Source organism: Symphalangus syndactylus, chromosome 13 (assembly GCF_028878055.3).
Source record: "Symphalangus syndactylus isolate Jambi chromosome 13, NHGRI_mSymSyn1-v2.1_pri, whole genome shotgun sequence".
In the NCBI taxonomy this organism is placed as follows: Eukaryota; Metazoa; Chordata; class Mammalia; order Primates; family Hylobatidae; genus Symphalangus; species Symphalangus syndactylus.
The window spans coordinates 69,506,765-69,531,576 of NC_072435.2; the positions used below are offsets into that span (position 1 = coordinate 69,506,765).

The following is a 24,812-nucleotide window of genomic DNA, read 5'->3' on the forward strand; positions in this document are numbered from 1 at the left end:
GTGCCATGGTGGTGTGCAGTACCCATCAACCCGTCATCTAGGTTTTAAGCCCCACATGCATTAGGTATTTGTCCTAATGCTCTCCCTCCCCTTGCTGCACACCAACAAGCCCCGGTGTGTGATGTTCCCCTCCCTGTGTCCATGTGTTCTCATTGTTCAGCTCCCACTTATGAGTGAGAACATGCAGTGTTTGGTTTTCTGTTCCTGTGTTAGTCTGCTGAGAATGATGGCTTCTAGCTTCATCCATGTCCGTGCAAAGGACATGAACTCATTCTTTTTATCTTTTCTCTTTTTTTTTTTTGGCACTAATTTTAGATCATTTTAAAATACCAGGATATATTTTTAAATTTGTGAGCAGGTCTTTCTATTATGCTTTTACTCTTTTATGAATGTTATCCCACTTTTTATTCTCTTTTCTTTATAATTATTTTTATGGAAGCATAATTATTTAAGTACTATTTATTTATTTACTTATTTATTTCTGAGGCGAAGTCTCACTCTGTCGTCAGGCTGGAGTGCAGTGGGGCGATCTCGGCTCACTGCAAACTCCGACTCCCTGGTTCAAGCGATTCTCCTGCCTCAGCCTCCAGAGTAGCTGGGATTACAGGTGTGCACCACCACACCAGGCTAATTTTTGTATTTTCAGTAGAAACAGGTTTAAACATGTAGGCCAGGCTAGTCTCGACCTCCTGACCTCATGATCTACCCACCTCGGCCTCCTAAAGTGCTCAGAATGCAGGCAAGTATTCCCTTATTTATATATAACACATTTTAGATACTCATTTTTAAGCTAGATTAATGTTTTTGTACTTTTCAAAATGTAATAATAAGCCAGCATAGTTTCGCTAACTCCACCATTCTAGAGCTTTTTTCTTCTGTTATTTTTATAAAATTATCAAACATGTTCACATGCTTTATGAGATATCATTCCCCTAAACTCTTCTCTTTTCCCCTGTGTCTCTGTCCTGCTCATTTCCATCATATTTCCAACACTTTCTTTGTAATGGAGGGTCTTATCCTGAATGTGAACTTTGGCTTTTTAGGTTCTAGATTCCAAAGGGCTCAGACTGTCCTTCAAACAGTCTCCTTAAAATCACCTATTTGTTTAGGCCTAAAATCCTCCTCTCAGTTTTGGATACTCTTCTCAGTTTAACCTGGGAAGATTATCTTGGGTGACTTGAGGGTTCATCAGATTCCAGGGCTGCAAGAACCTATTTACTTTTCTTCTGATTCTCCTCTTGCAGTTTCTTATTCCACATGGGTTTTGTAGGTTAGACTACACACACATATTTTAGAGTTTATGAAACCATTTTTTCATGTGATTCTATGTAGATATTTCAATGAGACATTTGGTTTTGCTATATTAATTTATCCATCATTTTTTTAATTTAAGAGATTGGGGGAGATTCACAAGCTACCCTAACAATGCATCCATCTATCCAGAATCCCACCCTAGCTTATTTTTTACAATAAATTTTTAGAGATCATGAATTATTTGTCTCTAGCCATCTTTTTGTTTTTGAAAGCAATAAACTCTTAAAATCTTATTCACAGTATAGGTTATACTAATTAACTTTGGCTGTTTTTCTCACTTTATAATGATATAGAATTTCAATATTCCTTATAAAAGTTGACAAAAATACTTGAAGGAGGATTCCTCTATATTGTGAATGTTAATCAATGTTTGACTTTCTGTCAACATTAATGTTTGACTTTCTGTAAATCTAACTTAACTTATAAAGCCTAGAATGTGTATGTATACAAAAAACTGCTCAGTTTAACTCTGAAGCTAGCATAATAAAATTGTTATTAGGAATATATTATTCAGGATGCATTAACTAAGGACCAAGATAAATGTTACCACTCAGAAATACCATTAAGAGTCAAATGTGCAACCTCCTTCAAATGATGTTATCTCCAAAAATCTTTTCACACATATTTATCTCAGATTTGTGGTTACATTCAATGACGATTCATATGCCTTCATTCATTAGATGTTTTTAAGTGTATACTCTGATTATCAACAGAACTGAAATATAATAATACATGAGATTTCCATAACTGGAAATTTACATTGAATATAATGTCAATCATCACTATATATAACCCTCATTTTGGGAACTAGTTTTATTTTTATTTCTTATAATCAATTTACATGAAGCCACATAGTCCTCTTAATTTGAACTGGTCTTCTTAATATATGTTTATACTACCATATATACATTCATATTTACACATATAAGGTAGACCTACTAGATTTACTGCAAAGACATCAGATTTCTTAAAAGTATTTACATCCAACTCAATTATTAATCATTAATGCAACTTTTTCCTGCTTCTACCCTTGCCAATCTACATTTTAGTCTTAAAAGAGCAGCAGAAGAGGCCTTTTTAAAACTATAAGCAAAAACATGTCACTCTTTTGTTCAAAACCATTCAGTAGTTCCCCATTCCACTCAGAGTCAAAGCAGAAGTCCTCTCTATGGCTCATATTGTATTACAAGATCTGGCCCCTCTTCATCTCTAATCTTAAATCCCCAAGATGTAAGATTGTCACCAAGATTGTTTAGTCTACCACTAAAGCCAGCTTCATGGGCATGCAACCTATGTCCAGTGCTCAAGAGGACCCCAAATTTGTTTGATTCTTTATTGTCACTATCTTTAAATATTTAACACTTTTAACATTTCAATTGTATGTAAATGACATAACCTGTTCTCTTGACCACTTGACTATGTCTTGACTACCAGTCATTCCCCATTTTATCCTTTATAGCAGTTATTCCATTTCCTGGAATGCTGTTTGCTCAGAAAATTGGATGACTACCTTTCTTACCTCTTTTCAATTTTTGTCCAAATGTCAGACCTAATCTGTACACCTGTAAAAAACTATAGTTATTCCACCATCATAAGCCCCTTCAACTTTCAGATTTCCTCTTACCATGCTTCATATTTTATTTTTCTCTGTAATTCCTAATGCCTTACAATGTATGTCTATACTATGGGTTTCTTTTCCTTTGCTTCTTTTTTGTTTCCCTTCATTTGCTTGTCTGTAGACCATAAAAGATAGTGATCTTTGCTTTGTTCACTGACATATATCAATCACCTACACAAGTTCCTGTTATGAGCTTATAAATCTTAGTTGGATAATGACTCTATTCATTCCACTTAACTAGAATGTAGCAACTGTAGCTTCGCTCATATGTATCATGTATTCACAAATTCATAATTTACCATTGGAAAAAAATTGCTACTATTTGGTCACGGTTTCCTGATTGGTATTTTATTGATCAAAAGAATGATACCCATATAGAAATTAAATCATTTCACTAGACTTGAGAAAAACACTGACCTAAGTTTTATTCAGAAATTTCAATATGCTCACTAGCACTAGGTTTTTTTTAATCTCTCATAAATTAAAATCAGAAGACAAGAACTCTAGAACAGACTCATTATAATAATGCTTACATAACAATGTAAAAAAATCACAATTTCATGATGCTCTATTCCTTATTTGTGATGTGAGAGGCAATAAATAAAGGTTATGATGAAATTCTATGAGGCCAGATTGCCTGGGTTGTATTCAGGCTCTACCACTCCAACTGTGGGATGTTGAAAAGTTATTTACTTTCTATGAGATGATTCCTTCATTACATGTAAATGAGGAAAATAATAGTGCTTCTTTTTTTGAGTTTTGTAAAACCTAAATAAGCTCATCAATATAGCACATTTGGAACAGGCAAATTCTCAACATTCACTAAACAGGACTATACTAAACACTTTGCAAATACTTGCTAACATTACATGTAAAATGGGAAAATTAATGTTTGTGTATTGTGTACTGCTTTGGTTCTCGTGACACTCAAATATAAAGTTAAAAAGTCAAATTGAAAATTATAAAGAACTATAAAAATATGTATTTCATGATTCAGCTTTCTGCCTATCATATAATCATATTTCTTTTTTTGTTTTTTAAGAAACACTCAGTGGCACAATTATAGCTCACTACAGCCTTGAACTCCTGGCCTCAAGCAAACCTCCCGCCTCAGCCTCCCGGGCAGCTGGGATTACAAGTGCCAGTCACCTCATCCAGCAAGTTTTTTAAGAAGTGATTTTGACATATAAAAGAAAGTTTTTACTACATATATATTTTTTTCCTTTCTCTATTCCACCATGTTTGTCTCTAAGATGATGAGTACATCTTGTGTATTGGTATCCAGACATTAGAAAGACAAGAAATTATCAAGCCTGTAGGGTTCATGTGAACTATGTGGTAATGAATAAAGTCTTTCCGAGAAACATGAAAGGAGGAAAAGAGACTATTGTTTCAGGACTGATATTTGAAAACCAACACAAACTCTACAGGTAAACAATGGTTCCAAGTTGACTGACAATTTCTATTTCCTAGAGTAAGCAGCAGTAAACAGGGCTAGCCTAAAGAAGGAACAGAGGAGTATTTGTTAGAATTGTTAATGAGAAGGGTCATTTAAATTATTGTTACACAATGATTTTATTCATATAGACCATTTAATTTCAAGAAACTTTGCACTTTAATCTCTTAGTTCTTTCTGTGCACTTCCAATGTGCATCATCAAGCATTTAATTGCATTTCAGTCACATGCCTTCTGTGGATCTAGAGACTTTTTCTTTTAACCTGCTCAATCTTGTGATACGTTGACTGATAATTGAGCATAGAATTTAAAAAAATATATTTTTTTCAACAAAGAACCCTTCTGTAACTCTGGAAGCCTGTGTAAACTGATAGCTTATAAGTAGCAGAGCAAAGACTCAAAATGAAATTTTATCAAGAGCTCACTCACATTTCTAAAATCAGGTCACTGAGAGAAATATTATCTCATTTCCTAGGGACCAAGAAACGTCTCAGTTTGCTAAACAACCATATGGTATGCATGAGGGTACTAAAGAAATCTGATTCCAACCCTAAGGCTGGCTTAATTCACAGCTGCTGAATAGTTGATATCGGATTGGCCCTAAGCAGAAAGCTACTTGGAAACTAAACTATGAAAATATTCTAATGTACCTGCATAGATCCAGATTTCACAATTGAAGAAGAAGTCAAGCAGAAATTCAAACTGTAAACAAAGCTAGAACAAATGGTCGTTTTTTGGTGAAAAGAGGATTTGGCACCTCCCTAGAGAACAAGGGACGTACATTTCCCTTCAATATGTCTCCATTCAACTTCAAGGCAAACACGCAAATTGATTTTAATATAATTTGTTTTCACCATTAAGAAGGTATATATCAATGGGAAACATTTTATTTTTCCAGATTTAAATTATTTGATCTGTGAAAGAATGATGATGGATAATTTTTCTACTGTATGAAGTATACTAGAGATCTCATTCCAAATCTATCAAAAAGGAATCTTTATTTGAAAAAAAAATTCATTAAAAAAGAAAAAAGTTACAATTCTTCAGAAAAGTTACCAAGATTTATATTACTGGATTTTTAAAAAAATGTAATATATCCTTACAGGAAGAAAATGATGCAATTACCTGACAACAATAATCAATAAGTAAAGGAATAACATTACTAAATTTAAAAATGCTAAAAATTTTTGAGGGAAGCAAGGGGAAAAGTTAGAAGATACGTATAGAGATAGGCAGAAAAACAGAGCATGGAGTGATTTTCATTATTGTTGTAGTCAAAGCTTTGTACCACAAGCATTAGAGGAATAACCCTGACTCAAAGGTCATTCTAACCAAGTCACAACTGTATGTTCTACATGGAAGTTTGAGGTCAAAGCTTTGTGCTAAATGCCTGCACTATACCATCTGTATATCTACTATGTGAACTTTGGCTAGGGCAAAAACTGGTAAAGGATTCAGGATTCTACTAGTTCTTCAAAGATGCATATAAAGTACAGCACGGTATGATTTTATCTGATTTACAGTCATAGAAAGGGAGAAAAAAGTCATTGTGGGGTTCTGTTCTTTAGTGCATGTAATTTACTTTTATGGGAAGTTGTTTCATTGCAGAACAATCTTGTTTATCATAAATACTGAATCTTGGAAATATCACCTATTAATTCTGTAATAAATGAGTCACAAGGAATATCAGGCTGAATTTCAACAAATAATTTCAGAATTATATCCATTATAATTTACTCCTGAACTTTTTAGTATAAAAGGAAGCCATAATCATTGAATTAATAATCCAACATAATAATCACTCAATAGGAGGGTTAGAATGGTATTGATGAAAAAGAATCAATGTACTATTAACTATAGTGAAGTTTCATAGCACTTTTAACCTCCTTTTTCTTTTTTTTTTAAGATTTTATATTTTACTTAAACCCAAGTACCTAAATGCTATTAATAGTATGTGGCTTATGACAATTCAGAGGCTAATGAAATCGCTGAATAGCTTATATGGCTACCCAGAAGGGATTTGGAGGCAAGATGTACTTTAGGTTGACATTCTATGTAGTAATTTGTATTATAGTGAAATGAGTCTATAAAGTATCTAGTAGACCAGGAAAAAAAACAGTGATTTTTTTTTTTTTAAATAACATCCTTTTATCTCTTCTTATGCTCTTACCCTCTTAGGTTACTTAGCTTGTCACCACAATAAATAGCTTCTACCTCCTGCTAAGCCATGCTCAGTGGGGGCTTTGTAAGGTCAGAAAACTAAGCAAACAGGAACAGAGGATGAAAGGAAAATAGTTTTATAAAAAGGCAGAAATGTTAGGAAAACATATAAAAATATATACGGTTAGTCTACAGTAGTATTTTGCAAAGCATGCTGTATGTAACATGAAATCCATAAGATATTTTTATCGTGAGACAATCCATTAAAAAGTGCCATATTCAAAAACTGTGGAAAATCTGCATATGCCAACAGATTCAAAGGTATGTTTGCACATCTAATGCTCTAACTCATGAAGAGAAGAAACTTATTTAACCTTGCTTAGCTATGTGATTCCAAATGTGTTTGATTGTTGAAGTCTTTCTACCACTTAATTCCTATCAAACAGCTGCTTAAATCAGGGTTCTGCAAATCACACTTTGGGAAAACGTGGTTTGGGTTAAATAGTCAAGTGCTGATTGTTCCCTTCCAAAATGAAAATTAAAAGAGCTAAATATATTCAAAAGATAAACATTTTATATTTGCTTTTCTCATGCATATATTCATTCATTTAAAAATTTAAAAATAAAACAACTATCTGTGAGATCATGTCAGTCAAACTGGAGTTCCTGCCACTCTGTTGATTAGATAGTGCTTTAATCCCTTGGATTGAAATTCTTTAAAAAATTACAAGACACCATTTCCTTTTTCTCTCCCAAATATACTGCCAAGGAGGGTACAGCTATAACAACCCATTGCTCTCACCTTCTTCAAGTATCCTACTGGTTTTGTAGCCAAGAGAAGGAAGCATGGCTCACTTACAGAATGAGGCAGACAGACGGATTTTCCACTGTTAAAGCCAAATATCTGAATTCTACCCTTTAACTCTACCAACAGTGTGAGAAAGTGTTTTGACACCCTTATGATTTCTTCAGAGCAGAAATTTTGGACCTAGTGTGACCTCCAGCCATAAATGTCAGATCTCATTTGGAATAAAAAGAGAAGAATTTCCTTCAGCTCCTTTTATAGGAAAAATAAAAGCAACCTAGCATGATCTAAACAAATAAAAGCCTTAACTTTTGCAGATGTATATTCTTCTCTTTTAATTCAGTATTCAGTCTGTTTTCAGAAAAGAGTCCATAAATACTGGTGTATAATACATAGGAGTAAATGCCTGTTTATATCATTGCCTTCATATGAGAAGGCTGCATGTGTGGGATAGTCTTAATGACAAGGGACTAGATGCAGTTACCTTCCAATAGGAAATATAGCAATATTATATACAAGATTATAATATAATTAGACACTTAGAAATAGACACATGCACAGAATTAAAGATATTTATTACAGTCATTTGAGCTATTTCTAAAGAAAAGGTTAAAATAGAAATAATAAGAGGGACAAAAAACAACAGCATGTTATGCATAGGATATTATATGCATATAATCAAAGACATAAAGAGACTGAAAGTGGTGAAGTATGACACAATGTTCTTATCTGGGTGACTGGGCTAACTGTGATATTGCAATATGATTTTGAGAATACATAAATAGATTGCGAGGAGGGGATGATGAGTTTATTATAGTGCATTTTGTTGTGGAAGTATCCACTAAATGTTTAGATAGCAAAGGGGATGGGAGAAGTGGAGGGAGGTCTGGCCTAAAGCTACAAAACTGGTAATTTTCAGCACATCGGAGATAACTGAAAGCCTGAGAGAGAATTAGATAAGCCAGATAAGCGACAGGTTGGGAGAGATTTAGTGAGAATACCTTAATTTGAAGGGATCCATAGGGAATATTATATCCAATTACATATTATTTTAATATTTAATTTAATATTTAATATTATATTTAATATTTAATATTATATATTACATTAATGTCTTATTTCTCTTTATGTGCTATTTACCTTTTTAAATATGTTTATACTTAAAAAGCAGTCTTGCAGTATATCCAAATAATTTAAATCTTTGTAGAAAAAGAAAACTCCTACCTTTCAAATAGTTTGTCAGTATTACTATTGAAGCCACACACCATGAGTGTAACCAAAGTCCTACTCTTTTATTTGTCCTTTAATATAAATAGGGAAATTCCAATTTTAAACATAAATAAATCTTCACTTGAGGTGATATTTTATGCAGAATTGTTGATGAATTATGTTGAATTGTTCCTATATTAATATGATGTCATCAGTATTATTATTCAGGACACATTCTCTTCCATGTTTCAGGGTAACTGAACTTTAGAATTAGATATAGATTGTATTATTTATTTTAGGAGAGCAAGATGGCATAACGGAGATTGCATGGACTTCAGAATTTGAAAAGCTCAACCTCAAATTGTAATTTTTTTTTTTTTTTTGAAACAGGGTCTGGCTCTGTCACCCAGACTGGAGTGCAGTGGTGCAATTTTGGCTTTCTGTAGTCTCAACCCAGGTTCAAGCAACCCTCCCACTTCAGCTTCCCCAGTAACTGGGACTATTGGCACACACCACCATGCAGAGCTAATTTTTTGGATTTTTTTGTAGAGGTCCACATATAATTTAGTGTTAGAAAACACACTTCAGCCAGTTGTAGTCCACCTGTCCACACACACACAAAAGTGTAGAGCTTGAAGATAGTTTTTGTACAACCCAAAATCAGATATACAATATTTTTCAAGACTGCAGAAGATTCCCTCATTCATTTTTCTGTTCATTTCTCACCTTCAGTTTTCTAATTATTCTGGCTCTTTTAACCATCATTTAGTCAATTCTTGAAATTCACATAAATGGATTTATATAATATATCCTCTTTTGTGTCCCACTTCTTTTGCTCAACATAATGTTGATAAAATTAATCTACATTATTCTGCATATTATGATTTTATTATTTTATAGATAAGCAGTATTGATTTTTAATAGGTGGGTAGCATTTATTTTTATAGGTGGGTAGTATTTATTTTTTATAGGTAAGTAGTTTTTTTTTATAGGTTGGTAGTATTTCATTGTTTGAGTGTATTACCACTCATCAATTTTCTTATATGTAGATTTATGGGTTGTTTCCAGTTTGGAAATATGAATAAACCTGTTGTAAATATCGTTTTGGATATGATTTTTGAGAATCTATGCACTCATGTATTTCAGGTATGTAGTAGCAGTGGATTTTCTGAGTCAGGATGTAGGCATATGTTTAGCTTTAGTAAATACAAGCAGTTTTCCAAAGTCTTTTAACCAATTTATACAATCACCAAAAGTGAATACAAGTTCCGGTTCCTCTACATCCTTGCCAATAATTAATACTGTAAATCTATTTAACTTTAGCTATTCCATAGGTGAAAAAGTGGTATATCATGGAGGAATCAATTTGTTTCTCCAATGGTAAATAATGTTAAATATTGTTCCATATACTTATTGGAGGTTTGAATATTCTCCTTTATAAACTTCCAGTTAATGTTAATTTCTTTCATTGGAGAATATCTTGATTTCCTCTTTATTCCTGAAGGATATTTTCATTAGATATAGAATCTTGGTTGATAGTTCTCTTCTTTCTGGCCTTTATGGTTTCTGATGAGAAATCTGTTGCCTATTAGAATTCTTTTTGCTTTATTGGTAATGTGGCATTTCTCATTTACAGCTTTCAATGTGTTTTCTTTGTCTTTAGTTTTCAGAAGTTTAACTGTCATGTCTCTTGGTGTCATATTTTTTGTTTTATCCTGTTGGGAGTTTGCTCAATGTATTAGTCAGTGTTCTCTAGAGAATCATAACCAATAAGATAGATGATAGATAGATAAGAGGGGATTATTAAAGGAATTGGCTTAATTGATTATGGAGGCCAAGGAGTCCTGTGAATAGTCATCTGCAAGCTGAAGACCCTGAAATGCTGGCATTATGTATGGCTCAGTCCAAGTCTGAAAGCCTCAGAACCAAGGAAACTAATCATGTAACTCTCAAAGGCAAAAGCCCAAGAACCCGAGGGGCTACTGGTGTAAGTTTTGGAATCCAAAGGCTGGACAGCCTGGACGTACTAGGTTAGCAGAAGAAGGGTATTCCAGCTGCAGAATAGAAAGAGAAAGAATTTGCCTTTCCTTGGCCTTTCTATTCCATCAGGACCCTCAGCTAATTGGATAGGGCTCATCCACATTGAGGGAAGATCTTTCCTAGCCAGTCCACCAACTCACATACCAACCTCTCCTGGAAATACCCTCTCAGACCTACCCAGAAATAAGGTTTTTCCAGCTCTCTAAGTATTTCTTAATCAAGTCAAGTTGACAGCTGACACTATCACACTTAGCTTCTTTAGACTAATATGTTTCTGTTTTTGCCAGACTTGAGACATTTTTAGCCATTATTTTTTAAGTACTGTTACAGCCTCACCTTTTTTGTTTCCTTCCTGGACTCTAATAACATGAATGTTAGGTTTTTTGTTTTTTTTGTTTGTTTGTTTTTTCATTATAACCCCACTGTTCCTGCCCAGTTCTGTCTACTTTTTATTCAGTCTATTTTCTTCCTATTCTCATTAAGTAATTTGTGTTGTTGTATCTTCAAGGTCTTTGTCTCCTTTGTTTCATCCATTATGCTGTTGAAACTATCCATTGAGTTACTAATTTCAATTATTTCATTTCTCAGTTCTATAATTTTTACTTAGTTCTTCTTTATATCTTTAATTTCTTTACTGAGACTTTCTACTTCCTTGCCATAGCTTCCTATTTTTATGTTTCAAGCATTTTTTGTGGCTTATTTAAGTATTTTTTTATCATGGCTGCTTTAAAATCTTTGCCAGATAATTCTAATATCTCTGTTATCTCAGTGTCAACATCTATTGATTATCTTTTTAATTCAGTTCGAGATCTTTTTGGTTCTTGGTATGATGTAAAATTTTATATGAATATCTAGACATTTTGGGTATTATGAAATGCTGCATCTTACTTAAGCCTGTTTTAGCTCTCTTTCTCTGACATCACTTTGGCAGGGGAAGAGTGGGGCACCCCCTTGTTACTGCCAGAAGGGGACAGAAATTCGGTTCTACACTTGGCCGACATCTATACTCAAGGAGGGAAGGTACTAATTATCGTGAGATAGTAGGAGTTCTGGCTCACTGCTAGATTTCTACTAATATCTCCCTGTCTAGTAGGAGATGGGGTGCCTTGTTTCTGTATCTCACATGGCCCGTACTTACACTAAGATAGCTGGTGGGGGAAGCCTTATTGCTACTGTGATGGCGAAAGCCTTGACTCTCCAAGAGACATCTTTTAACACCTTCCCAGTGAGGAAAAGAAAGAGTAACAGTTCATTACTGCAAGGTAGAAGTGAAAATGGAGGCTTACCATTTGGTCTTCGTTAATACCATGTGAGGGTCCTTGTTACCACCTGGAGAGAACGAATGTCTTGGTACCCAACTCAGCCTTCTCTGACACCAGCCCTGTAGGGTACAGAAGGGAGGTTTATAAACTTTACTACAACCTAGAGACAATGAAAATCTAGGCTCTGAACTCTGCATTTGCTGGCTGGATGAGGGTGGTACCATGGTCTTTCTTAAGGTGTTTTTCTTCAATAAAGAGTCTATTGTATAAAAGTTTCTGTCTTGCTAGATTGCCATTTTTCTGTTCTTTTAGTTAGGAACAGCAGGCATCTGTCAGAACTTTTTAAAAATATGTTTCTGTTGGCATTACCAGGTTACTATCTTAGCCAGCTCGCAGTTTGGAATATGTGAATCAAAAAGAAAATCCAGGAAACTCATCACTACATCATTTCTCCGGTACCGAGGTTCCTAAACTGCCTGATTCTCTCTCTCCGCCTTTCAGAATACGTTTTATATATGTCTCAGTTTTTAACTGTACATAGCCAGAGGAATAGGGAAAAATGTGTCTAATCCCAGGCAAAAGTATATATATATATATATATATATATATATATATATATATATACACGTATATAGATATATACACACACACATATACACACACACACATATGTATTTGTGTGTGTGTGTATATATATATACATATATATATACTTTTTTGTGTGTATATATATATATATATACATAAATTTTCATTATTGGTTCTATAACCACATAACACAACCAAATTTTAAAATTCTAGTGAAATAAATTTCTAAATAAAATATTCACAAATACTTATTTGATACTAAATCAAATAAGTATCATCTTATCAGATATAACCATTCTCTTTTAAGGCTAAGAATGAGGAGCATCTCCTTGGTTATAGCTTAATACTTGCTGTGGCAAAATGTGCCTACTTACAAGAGAAATGCAATATATATACATATATAATATATATAAAATATAAATTATTTATGTACATATATAGATTTATATATAGATACACATATATACACACACAGTTGTGTAATAAATTAAATAATAATTATCTTTGAAAAAAGTGGGACTTGGGATCAAACATAAGATTTGAAGAATACAATAAAAATATTAATAATTTCTGATATGGGATGGTGAGTATGTACCCAGGCATATGATGAAAGATCTATAGAGTTTAATGTATTTTTATCATTTCACAAAATAAAAATAATTTGCATATGTAGAATGACGTATACAACACTGAACCATTACATCTGAAAATCCAAGTAAAACAGGTAATTTAGAAATAAAATTTTATTTAATGAAGTTGGCTGAATAAGCAATAAAAATTTGAAGGAAAAAACAATTGGAAATTATGAAAATAGTAAATATATTTTGTCCTAGATTAGAATACACTGAGATTATTTTATTCTGAGTTCTGAAATGCCTTCAGAAAGTAGTTTCCATTATTTACACTATTTGAGAGCACAAGAAAAGTTGTGAAACTTTTTAACTTTTCATTATTGGCTCTATAACCACATAACAACCAAATTTTAAAATTCTAGTGAAATAAATTTCTAAATAAAATATTCACAAATATAATTCACCAATGTTTTGAAAATAAAATATATCATGGCAAAAGTAATATTCAGCCCTGAGAAGACAACACATATTAAATTCCCTAAGAATTAAATTTTTGGTAGTCATTCTAAGTTGTCAAAATATTGTAATAAATTAAAGCATACATTTATAAAAGAAAATATCAAACTCTTAATATGACAGGACTAATTTACCCACCATGGAAGATAACTGTTCTTAGTGGAGAGTTAAGAAATAATGTATTAAGGACAGAAAAATGTGTGAATAGTTGCATCTAGGTGAACTGTAGCCTAAGTACACAATATAGGGTAAACAATTTAATAAAATGTGGTATATAACTCATATTCTAAGAAAAAAGCATTTTATTGACAGGAGCACTGGGCAGAAAATTTGACTTGATGTCTTAAACTTGAGTTATTGTTCTTAATTTCTTAATTCAATGATATTAGAACCTAGACGTTTTTAAATCAGCTACATCTCATCTTTATCCTCTATACATCCTATTGAATGTATTATCCTACTAAAAACAGTTGACCTGGAAACACAAAATTCATGAATACTGAAAGAAAATTGTGATTTTTTTTCACTATTTTTAGTTTTGTTTTAAAGAATTTCTTGTTTATTGTGTTTGTAAACACATGTACTCATGCATATACACAGAGTTGCATTTCTCTTGTAAGTATGCACATTTTGCCACAGCAAGTATTAAGTTATAACCAAAGAGAGGTCCCTCATTCTTAGCTTTAAAAGAGAATGGTGATATCTGATAAGATGATACTTGTTTGATTTCTTACTTGATCTGTTGGCTGGAACACCTAAAATCAACTCCTCAGTCCTTCTCTTGCATGGTCCTCTCTCTAGTTGAGGCAACCTCCAAGACTCTAGATACCAATCTCTGATTCTCCTATTTTATTGAATTATTCAACTTTATGGTCATCTCCATCCTGACTTTCTAACTATTGGAACCATATTCGTATCATATGTTAGGATCAATCAAAAACTGCCTAGCTAGAGGGCATTTTGAACAGCAGCATTCTATATCTGAAAGTTCTATAAAAGAGACTCAGTATAAAACTGAAGGAAACCTAGACAAGGAAAAATCTTTAAGTTGGTTTACTCCACCAGTTTCTGATGTCCTTCCTTGGTGACACTCCAGAGGATCAAAGCCAGGTCTAGGATTGTAATTCAGAGTTCAGAGGTGGCAAGAATAGGAGTGAAGTGGAGTCAACCTCTCAGCAGAGAGACTTGCCTCACATATAGGAAAATAACAACAAAACTTCTCTAAAAAGTGTATTTTTGGTGAACTGTCATGAGTCTTCTTTTAGGAAAAAAAATACAGCTTATTTTGTTGAATTTTTTGGTGTTATTTAAAAAATTCCAGCCTCAAGGTCTCTAATTAAAACACCTCCCAACTTGACTCAGGTCAAAACTATTAATTAAGACAGGCATTATCTCTCCTACAATGTGAGCTGAAATTTCCCCAATTATCTTTTAGTAACTCAGCTTCTGGTGACAAATTATTCCGTATTAATCAAAACACTTGTATGAACTCTGTAGGTAGAAGGCCACACTGCTTTGCCTCTAAGGAACTTGGATTCCACCTTCAAGATCTCATGTCAGAGAATGATTCATGACTGACAAGAATCCATGCTGAAGGCTAACCTTAGGGCTTCTGAGACCTGCAGCCTCACCCTTTCTCTTAATGAATGGCGAACAGTCTTCTATCTAAGTCTTGTAGAGCCTAATTCTTCCATCAGTTGTTCTGCTCTTTGTTGTAGTATTAAAATAACTTCAATGACTTCCAGGATTTATTTGACATAGAAATTGCTTCTAATAAAGTTGCTCACCTGTTGCTAATGTTGAATTTGCCAGGTCAAGTCAAGTTGATCATTAGTCCCAGCAAGTGCTACACATGTAGTTCTTGGGACATAGTTAAATTGACCTAAATTCCCATGAAATCAGTATACAGTTGATCTCTTATCTTTTACCCAAATTATTTTTAAAAGAAAATTCAACCTGTATCACTTCACTGATAGAATTACCATGTAAAGCTGGGTGGCTTATGCCTATAATCTCAGCATTTTGGTAGTGCTGGGAGGATCATCTGGAGTCCAGAGTTTGAGACCAGCCTGGCCAACATGGTGAAATCCCATCTCTACTGAAATTTAAAAAAATTAAAGGGACGTGGTGGCATGTGCCTGTAATCCTAGCTACTCAGGAAGCTGAGGCAAGAGAATCACTTGAACCAGGAGGCAGAGGTTGCAGTGAAGCAAGATCACAGCACAGCACTCCATCCTAGGTGACAGAGCAAGACTCCATCTCAAAAACAGGAAAAGAAAGAAAAGAAATACAAAAAAAAAAAAATTTAGGAACTGCCTATATTTAAATACTGTGATTTCTTATTTAAAACAAATTTACGAGGGCCTGGCCTGGTGGCTCACGCCTGTAAACCTAACACTTTGGTTGGCTGAGGCGGGTGGATCATTTGAGGTCAGGAGTTCAAGACCAGCTTGGTCAACATGGTGAGACCCCTGTCTCTACTAAAAATACAAAAATTAGCCAGGAGTGGTGACACACGCCTGTAATCCCAGCTACTCAGGAGGCTGAGGTAGAAGAATCGCTTGAACCCAGGAGGCAGAGGTTGCAGTGAGCCAAGATTACACCAGCCTGGGTGACAAAGTGAAATTCCATCTCAAAAAAATAAATAAATAAAAATAAAAATAAATTAATTAACGAGAATATAGCAGTAATTTTTAGATAAAGGGTAAATGATCTTTTTCTGTAGATGGTTAAGCTTTTCTTGGCAGGTACTAAATGATCAAGGGTCACAGTGAAGGTGTTCTGATTGAAAAATAATAACTGCACCTTATAATGTTTATATAGAGGAGACTTGCTTCTGGGTTTCTGAAAGTTCTACATCTCACCTTTCTCCTTTTTCAGGAATGTGTTATGGAGGGACAGGAAAATCTCCACAGTTTTGTTACTGATTATCTGAATATATACACAGCGGAAGCTAGTTTTCAACTACGATTTTCCCCCCCACTTCTCCCCTGAGACATGTCTCTTGAAGTTGTTTAGTTGAAAGTTTAAATGGCAACAAGACTGGAAATGATATTTAGGATTCTGTATGGGGATAAGGAATTGAAAGAGGGCAGGCTCTTGAGATTAGTCTATGGTGACATATGAACACAATTATGGCCTCAGGCTGACCATTGAGAATCCATGAACCAAGGAGTTGGCAGTAAAAAGATTTGGTGCCCTTTTGCTGAGAGAATCTTTGTTCCTCTCCTAAATTTCACAGACAGCACAAATAGAACAAAGAAAGACAAACATGCACATGGAATGTGTAACCAGTTCAGGGGAAGAAAGGTTAATTAGTAGCAGAAATGGTTAAGGTTACACTGTAAGAGAAAGATCTTCTTAAGGACACCACTGAAAAGCAGGGCATCAAAGGATCATAAAAGAGCAAGGGGTGCACATAGTAGAAATATGGATTTTGTTATGTCAGAGCCTAGATTTTTAAAGAACTACTATGATGGGGCTACAAAAGTGTACACAGATATTTTGAACTCCAGAGTTCATATCTTCCCTACAGAGTTGTATTAGTCAGTTGGAAATTTTAAAACTTTGTTAAAACTTTAATTTTATCAACTCTTTTATATTCCGCTGTTTTGAATATTTATGTTATCTAATGTTATCATAATTGTTCTCTTTCCTGTATTGTGAATTGTCAGTTCATAGTGTATTTATCTATTATTATATTAGTATTTTCTTATTTGTCTGAGGCATTTAAACTTTAATGATAGAAACAGTCTAATTTATTTTAATACTTTGATTCATAGTATTTGTCTTTCAATTGCACTTTCCTCAAAGTTGTAGTATTTTATGCTGAGAATTTACTGACATCCTTATTTGGAAGTTCTTCCATTGCTTTTAAATTCAGATAACTTGCCCTGCTGAATTTTTTTTCCCACAATACTTTTATAATATACAACACAACTAGTATTATCTAGAGCCTCATTATGATATCATTAGGACATCATCTTTAATATGTTTATTTGTGTTTGTTTCTGCTTCTGTATTAATTTGAAAATAAATTTTATTTATAAAGTAGTTATTAGTTCCCTCATATTTTCTTATCAAACTAAAGCAAAGGGGTGGAGAAAAATAATATTGCCTATTTTAGCAGGAATGTATGATAAGTAGCTGTTGAGGAACATACTAATAGTATAGTAAAATTCTGGAAGGTAATAATTTCTTAAAGCCATTACAAGCACTGTGTCTTTTAAAATTATGCATGTGATAAAAACAATGAAAGAAATGATAGCATCTGCACTGCTAAGCAACAACCTGAGAAAAGCAAACTGTCAAAATATAATTTTTCCTTCCACATAGCATATGTAGTAACATGCTACAGGGACATAAAATGCCGAGGGAATCTATAAGGTCTCTTTTAGAATTATTAGATACCTATTAATTAATTTTGTAATTGAAAACTACGCTTTGTTTGTAAATGTGTATGCAATGTGTACAAATATTCTGAAATATCTTTAATTTATAAACTATAAATATTATCTATGGAAACAATTTTAGGATAATAAGGTACTTCATTCCAATTTCCTCACAAAAAGAAAGTGGTAACCAGGAGGTTTCAATAGCTTGTAAATTATTAAAATTTTGGGAAGGTCATAAGATGATCAGCACAAGCATGTTTCACTTCATGTAGATACTGGAGTAGGATGTAGTGTGATTGAGAAGGATTAGATTCAGTTCTGTCACAGTCCTTCAGTGATTCTGCTTATTTTGACAGCCCAACTATCATGAGGGTATTGACAAATGTTGACATAGAATTATATGCTTCAAATTATCTTTTTAACCCATTTATTCCTAAGGTTGCAATTTCTTGAATTTTTGCAATCAGACTTTGGCGATGATCTTGATCAGTAGGATATAAATAACCCCCACATGCTCACTGTTCCAATAATAAAACACAAGGCATACATGGAATCATTGAAGAAAAAATTCATTAAAATGTTAATATGTATAACCAAAAAAAATTTTACTATCTAAGAACTAAGACAAAGCTTTCAATTAAACTATGTTGATTCACTCATTACTAAATTATAATCAACAATTACACATACACAGTAACATATGATAATGATAATAATAGTAGTAATACTGCTACTAATACTAATACTAATGATTTTTTTAAAATCTAGGAAGCACCAGGCATTGCATTGTGCATTTTATATGCTTTATCTATTTAATCTTCACAAAAACTCTACATAGAAGTTACATTCTATAACAATGCCTCTCACACTTTTTTATTTTTTTTTTTTTAATTCAGACTGAAAATGTCCAAAGACAGGGATAACATGGCAAAATCAGAGTATAAATCTAAGTGTTTAACTTAACTATGTAATACTGGTAGTTGTCAATTCTAAAAAGCATTTTAACCATTTTTATTTTATCTGGTAAAAATTTTGTTTAAAAGACAAAGGAGTAATTTCAACATTTAGGATGACGGTTAATTATGGAAGGGAGGAGGACAGGATAGGAAAGTAAGGAGCAAAGAGACAGAGTTAATATTTGCAATTTTCTGCTTTTTTATTTTTTTTTTTTTGAGATGGAGTCTCGCTCTGTTGCCAGGCTGGAGTGCAGTGGCACGATCTTGGCTCACTGCAACCTCCACCTCCCGGGTTCAAGTGATCCTCCTGCCTCAGCCTCCCAAGTAGCTGGGATTACAGGTGTGTGCCACCATGCCCAGCTAATTTTTGTGTTTTTAATAGGGACGGGGTTTCACCAAGTTGGCCAAGATGGTCTCGATCTCTTGACTTCATGATCCGCCTGCCTTGGCCTCCCAAAGTGCTGGGATTACAGGCATGAGCCACCACGCCCGGCCTATTCTGCTTCTTAATTGAGGTGGTAGATCCATAGGTGTTTGTTCTATATTTATTACCAATATGTGATGTATATTATATATAATATAAAATACATATATAATCAATTAAACGATTTTAAAGTTTCTCAAATTTCTGGTAATTTAATATCCATTCAGATAATATGAAGTACATTTGTGAACTGATTAGGCCCATCTAGAACTTTGCTTAAAAATGCTGTGCCAATCAGAAATGAAAAAGGTTACATTACAATCGATTCCACAGAAATATAAAATCTTCAGAGACTATTACAAACATCTCTATGAACACAAAACTAGAAAATCTAGACGAAATAGATAAATTCCCAGAAACACACAATCTCCCAAGATTGAATCAGGAAGTAATTGAAACACGGAAAAGACCAATATTGAGTTCTGAAATTGAATCAGAAACAAAAAACCTCCAACCAAAAGAAGCTCCAGACCAGATGGATTCACAGCTGCATTCCACCAGACATTCAAAGAAGAATGGATACCAATTTTACTGAAACTATTCCAACAAATTAAGGAGGAAGGAATCCTCTGTAACTCATTCTATGAAAGCAGCGTCACTCTGATATCAAATCCTGGCAAAGACACAACAAAACAAGAAAACTACAGGCCAATATCCCTGATGAACATAGATGCAAAAACCCTCAACAAAATAGAAGCAAACCAAATGCAGCAGCACATAAAAAGTAAATTCACCATAATCAAGTAGATGTCCTTGCTAGGATGCAAGGTTGGTTCAACATACACAAATAAATAATGTGATTCACCACATAAACAGAATTGAAAACCAAAACTATATGATCTCTCAAAAACACGGAAAAAGCCTTTGATAAAATCAAACATTCCTTCATGATAAAAACACTCAGGAAACTAGACATCAAAGAAACATACCTGAAAATAATAGGAGACATCTATGATAAACCTACAACCCACATTATGCTGAATGGGCAAAAGCTGTAAGCATTTCCCTGGAGAACTGGAAAAAGACAGAGATATCTACTCTCACTATTCCTTTCAACATAGTACTGAAAGTCCTAGCCAGGGCAATCAAGCAAGAGAAAGAAATAGGCATCCAAATAAGAAAAGAAGAAGTGAGATTTTCTCTCTTCACTGACAACATGATTCTACATCTATAAAAACCCTAAAGACATGAGCAAAAAGCTCCTGGAACTAATAGACAACTTCAGGAAAATTTCAGGATACAAAATTCATGTACAAAAATCAGTAGCATTGCTATACCCCAATAATGTTCAAGCTGAGAGTCCAATTAGGAATGAAATCTCATGTACAATAGCTAAAATAGAAAAAAATATATATCTAGGAATACACCTAACGAAGGAGGTGAAAGACCTTACAAGGAGAACTGCAAAATACTGATGAAAGAAATCATATATAGGACAAACAAATGGAAAAACATTTAATGCTCATGGACGGAAAGGAGCAATATAATTAAAATAATCATACTGCCCAAAGCAATCTACAATTCAGTGTAATGCCTATCAAATTGCCAATGTAATTTTTCAAAGAATCATAGAAAAACCATCCTAAAGTTCATTTGGAACTAAAAAGAGCCGGAATAGCCAAGGCAATCCTAAGCAAAAAGAACAAAGCTGGAGGCATCAAATTACCCAACTTCAAGCTATACTAAAAAGCTACAGTAAACAAAACATCCTGGTCTTGGTCCAAAAACAGACACATAGACTAATGGAACAGAATACAGAGCAAAGAAATAAAGCTGCACACCTACAAACATCTGATCTGTGACAAAGTTGACAAAAACAAGCAATGGGGAAAGGACTCCTTATTCAATAAATGGTGCTGAGATAGCCAGCTAGCAATAAGCAGAAACTGGACCCATACCTTTCACTACATATAAAAGTTAACTCAAGATGGATTAAAGACTTACATATAAGACCTCAAACTCTAAAAATCCTGGAAGAAAATCTAGGAAACACCATTCTGGACATTGGCTTCAGGAAATAATTTGTGGCTAAATCCTAAAAAGCAACTGCAACAAAAACAAAACTTGACAAGTGGGCCCTAATTAAACTAAGGAGCTTCTGCACAGCACGATAAACTATCAACAGAGTAAACAGACAGCCAACAAGATGGGATAAAATATTTGCAAACTATGCAGCTGGTAAAGATCTAATATCTAGAATCTTTAAGGGATTTAAACAAATCGACAAGCTAAAAACAAATAACCCACTTAAAAATGGGCAAATGACATAAAGAGACACTTCTCAAAGGGAGACATACAAGCAGCCAGTAAATATGTTTTAAAAATGCTACACATCACTAATTATCAGAGAAATGCAAATCCAAACCACAATGTGGAGACCCAGGGGAAAGGGTGGGAGGGAGGTTAGAGAGAAAAGACTACCCATTGGGTACAGCGTACACTGCTCCGGTGTTGGGTTTACCAGAATCTCAGAAATCACCACTAAATAACTTATTCATGTAGCCAAACACTATCTGTTCCCCAAAAGCCTACTGAAATTTTAAAAATTCGTAAAAAAAAAAATAACTTGAAAAAAAAAAACCTAAATGAGATACCATCTTACACTAGTCAAAATGGCTATTATTAAAAAATCAAAAAAAAAAAAATAACCAGATGATGGTGAGGCTGTGGTGAAAAAGAAATGCTTACACACTGTCAGTGGAAATGTAAATTAGTTCAGACACTGTGAAAAACAGTATGGACATTTTTCAAAGAACTTAGAACAACCATTTGACCCAGCAATCCCATTACTGGATATATTCAAAAGAAAATAAAATCTATCAAAGAAACACGTGCACACATATGTTTACTGCAACACTATTCACAATAGCAAAGACATCATCACTGACAGGTAATCATCAACGGCAGATTGGATAAAGTAAGTGTAATATATCTATAACATGGAATACTACTCAGCTATAAGAAAGGATAAAATCATGTTCTTCTATAGCAACATGGATGCACCTGGAGGCCATTATCCTAAGCAAATTAATGCAGCAACAGAAAACCAAACCAGTTTTCCTCTAGTTCTGCATTTTCCTAATTATAAATGAGAAACTAACACTGCGTACTCCTGGACATAAAGGTAGAAACAATAGATACTGGGGACTACTAGAGAGGGTAGGGCAGGAGGGGAGCAGGTATTGAAAAACTACCTATTGGGTACTATGCTCAGTACCTGGGCGAGATCCACTGTACATCAAACTTCAGCATCACACAATATACCCAGGTAACAACCCTGCACATGTACTCTCTGAATCTAAACTAAGAGTTGAAAAAAAAACATAAAATAAAAATAAAAGGAAAAGTAAAAATGCTGTACCTATGGAGGGCAAATGAGATAAGCAGTATTCTTCTAAGAAAGTTAGTCTAGTCAGGCTTATTTCTGACCTTATTGGGATATATTATATCATGGTCAGTCAACTCAATAGAGAGGATATGATTTAACACAGGATTTAATTTTTATTCTTATGATACATAATGAAAAAAGACTTTACTACAACGTCTTGAATTGCTTTCTCTGTAAATGCTTAGTTTTGAAATTTTCATTGAACTAGCACAACAGAAAAGTCAAATACTATTGTCTTCAATAGTCTCCCATATGGACTTGTTTTCCTGCAAGCACATACACAGACATACATAGACACACACACACACACACACACACACACACACACACACACGGCAGCACTGTCCCAACACAAATTGAAAGGAGATACTGGTACACCAAGAAAAGTAATTGGTACATTATGTCATAGTGAGCTTACTCCATAACTCTTGCTAACTAGTGGGTGACAAATACAGTATGCAGTGAAATACTCAAAATTTATCTAAAGAAAAATCCCTTCCAAAATGGAATACTTACATCAATATAAAAGTGTGATAAAATATTTTGCATTTACTCGGAATATTTTTAGTAAACCTTCAAAGAATATAACTAGAGATTTTATTGACATATTTAATGTAAATGTACAGTGGTAGAGGATAATTTCTAGAAGAGATAAAAATCTTAGATTTTACGATTAGCTAAATTCATCTCAGATATTTATATCCATAATGCTTAACACGAAATACACTGATTTTTTTTAGAAATCTTAAAGCAAACTCATGTAATTACATGTGAAATAAAGCTAAATTAAATTATACATGTATTATTATATTAAAAAGGTTAAACTTCTCTGCAAGTTACATAGGAACTTTTCAAGTTGTTTTCTATAGATATATTAGTATAATTTAGAAATTTTATATCGGCTTAATTTTTCAGACAGTTTTCAAGAAAACAGGGTAATTCAACAGCTATATCATGATTTTATTACCTAAAAATTTTGCTACATGTATGATGCTGAAGAAAAGCAAAAATGTAATCTCAAAAAAAGTATTGAGCCCTAAATATTAATCTCAGATTTATGTGCTAACTGAAAAACTCTATTCCCCTTTCCATGACTTGCACTTTTCTGTCCAACTTGTATAGAAATTGGGAAAATATTGAAAGAAAATAAAATCTTTCTACCAAAAAGACACATACACTTGTATATTCACTGAAGCTTGTAAATGATTAGTGATTGAACAATATAAGTATTTTTAGAGATGTTGTAAAACATTATGAAATAAAATAAAGATCTTCTTTATATTCCTTGTTTCAGGAAACTTTGTATCCCACTGTTACTAAGTAATCAATGTATGTTTTTAGCATTTCTAAATAATCAATGTATGTTTTTAGTATTTAATTTTGGGCTTACCCACTGCCATCTTCCCATTTCTTATTTGTTCTTATTAGCTTATAATCCAAAGCATGGGTTTCTACATCTCTTTTTTTTTTCTCACTTTTAAAATATTTTATTATGGAAGTTTTCTTTTTTTTATACATACAAATTTAAATATACATTTATAATCTAAAACATCAATCATGTGTTATGTGGTTTAAAATATATGGAGAATAAAATATGTAACAATAGCATATTATTTAAATTAATGTCAAATTTTTCTAAGATTCTTTTTTTTTAATTGCCAAAATATGTTGTTTTATTTTAAAAAATCATTTTGGGAAAAAGGCTTCTCTTGTTAAGCTAATTTTTTTGTTTGTTTTATTATTGTACTTTAAGTTTTAGGGTACATGTGCACAATGTGCAGGTTTGTTACATATGTATCCATGTGCCATGTTGGTGTGCTGCACCCATTAACTCGTCGTTTAGCATTAGGTGTATCCCCTAATGCTATCCCTCCCCCCTCCCCCCCACCCCACAACAATCCCCGGAGTGTGATGCTCTCCTTCCTGTGTCCATGTGTTCTCGTTGTTCGATTCCCACCTATGAGTGAGAACATGCAGTGTTTGGTTTTTTGTCCTTGCGATAGTTTACTGAGAATGATGTTTTCCAGTTTCATCCATGTCCCTACAAAGG

The 24,812-nt window shown here is 33.6% G+C and overlaps 1 protein-coding gene across 1 annotated transcript in view; it reads right to left on the minus strand.

Annotated features, from left to right (window-relative positions):
* The window catches only part of LOC129459675 (uncharacterized), a 161,507-nt gene that overhangs the window by 12,700 nt on the left and 123,995 nt on the right, over nt 1–24,812 (minus strand). Inside the window, exons 5-6 of the mRNA XM_055236722.1 lie at nt 11,889–11,983; nt 5,039–5,090 (exon numbers count right to left, since the gene is read on the minus strand). Coding sequence (XP_055092697.1) covers nt 5,039–5,090; nt 11,889–11,983 — 147 coding nt within the window. The remainder of the gene's footprint in view (nt 1–5,038; nt 5,091–11,888; nt 11,984–24,812) is intronic.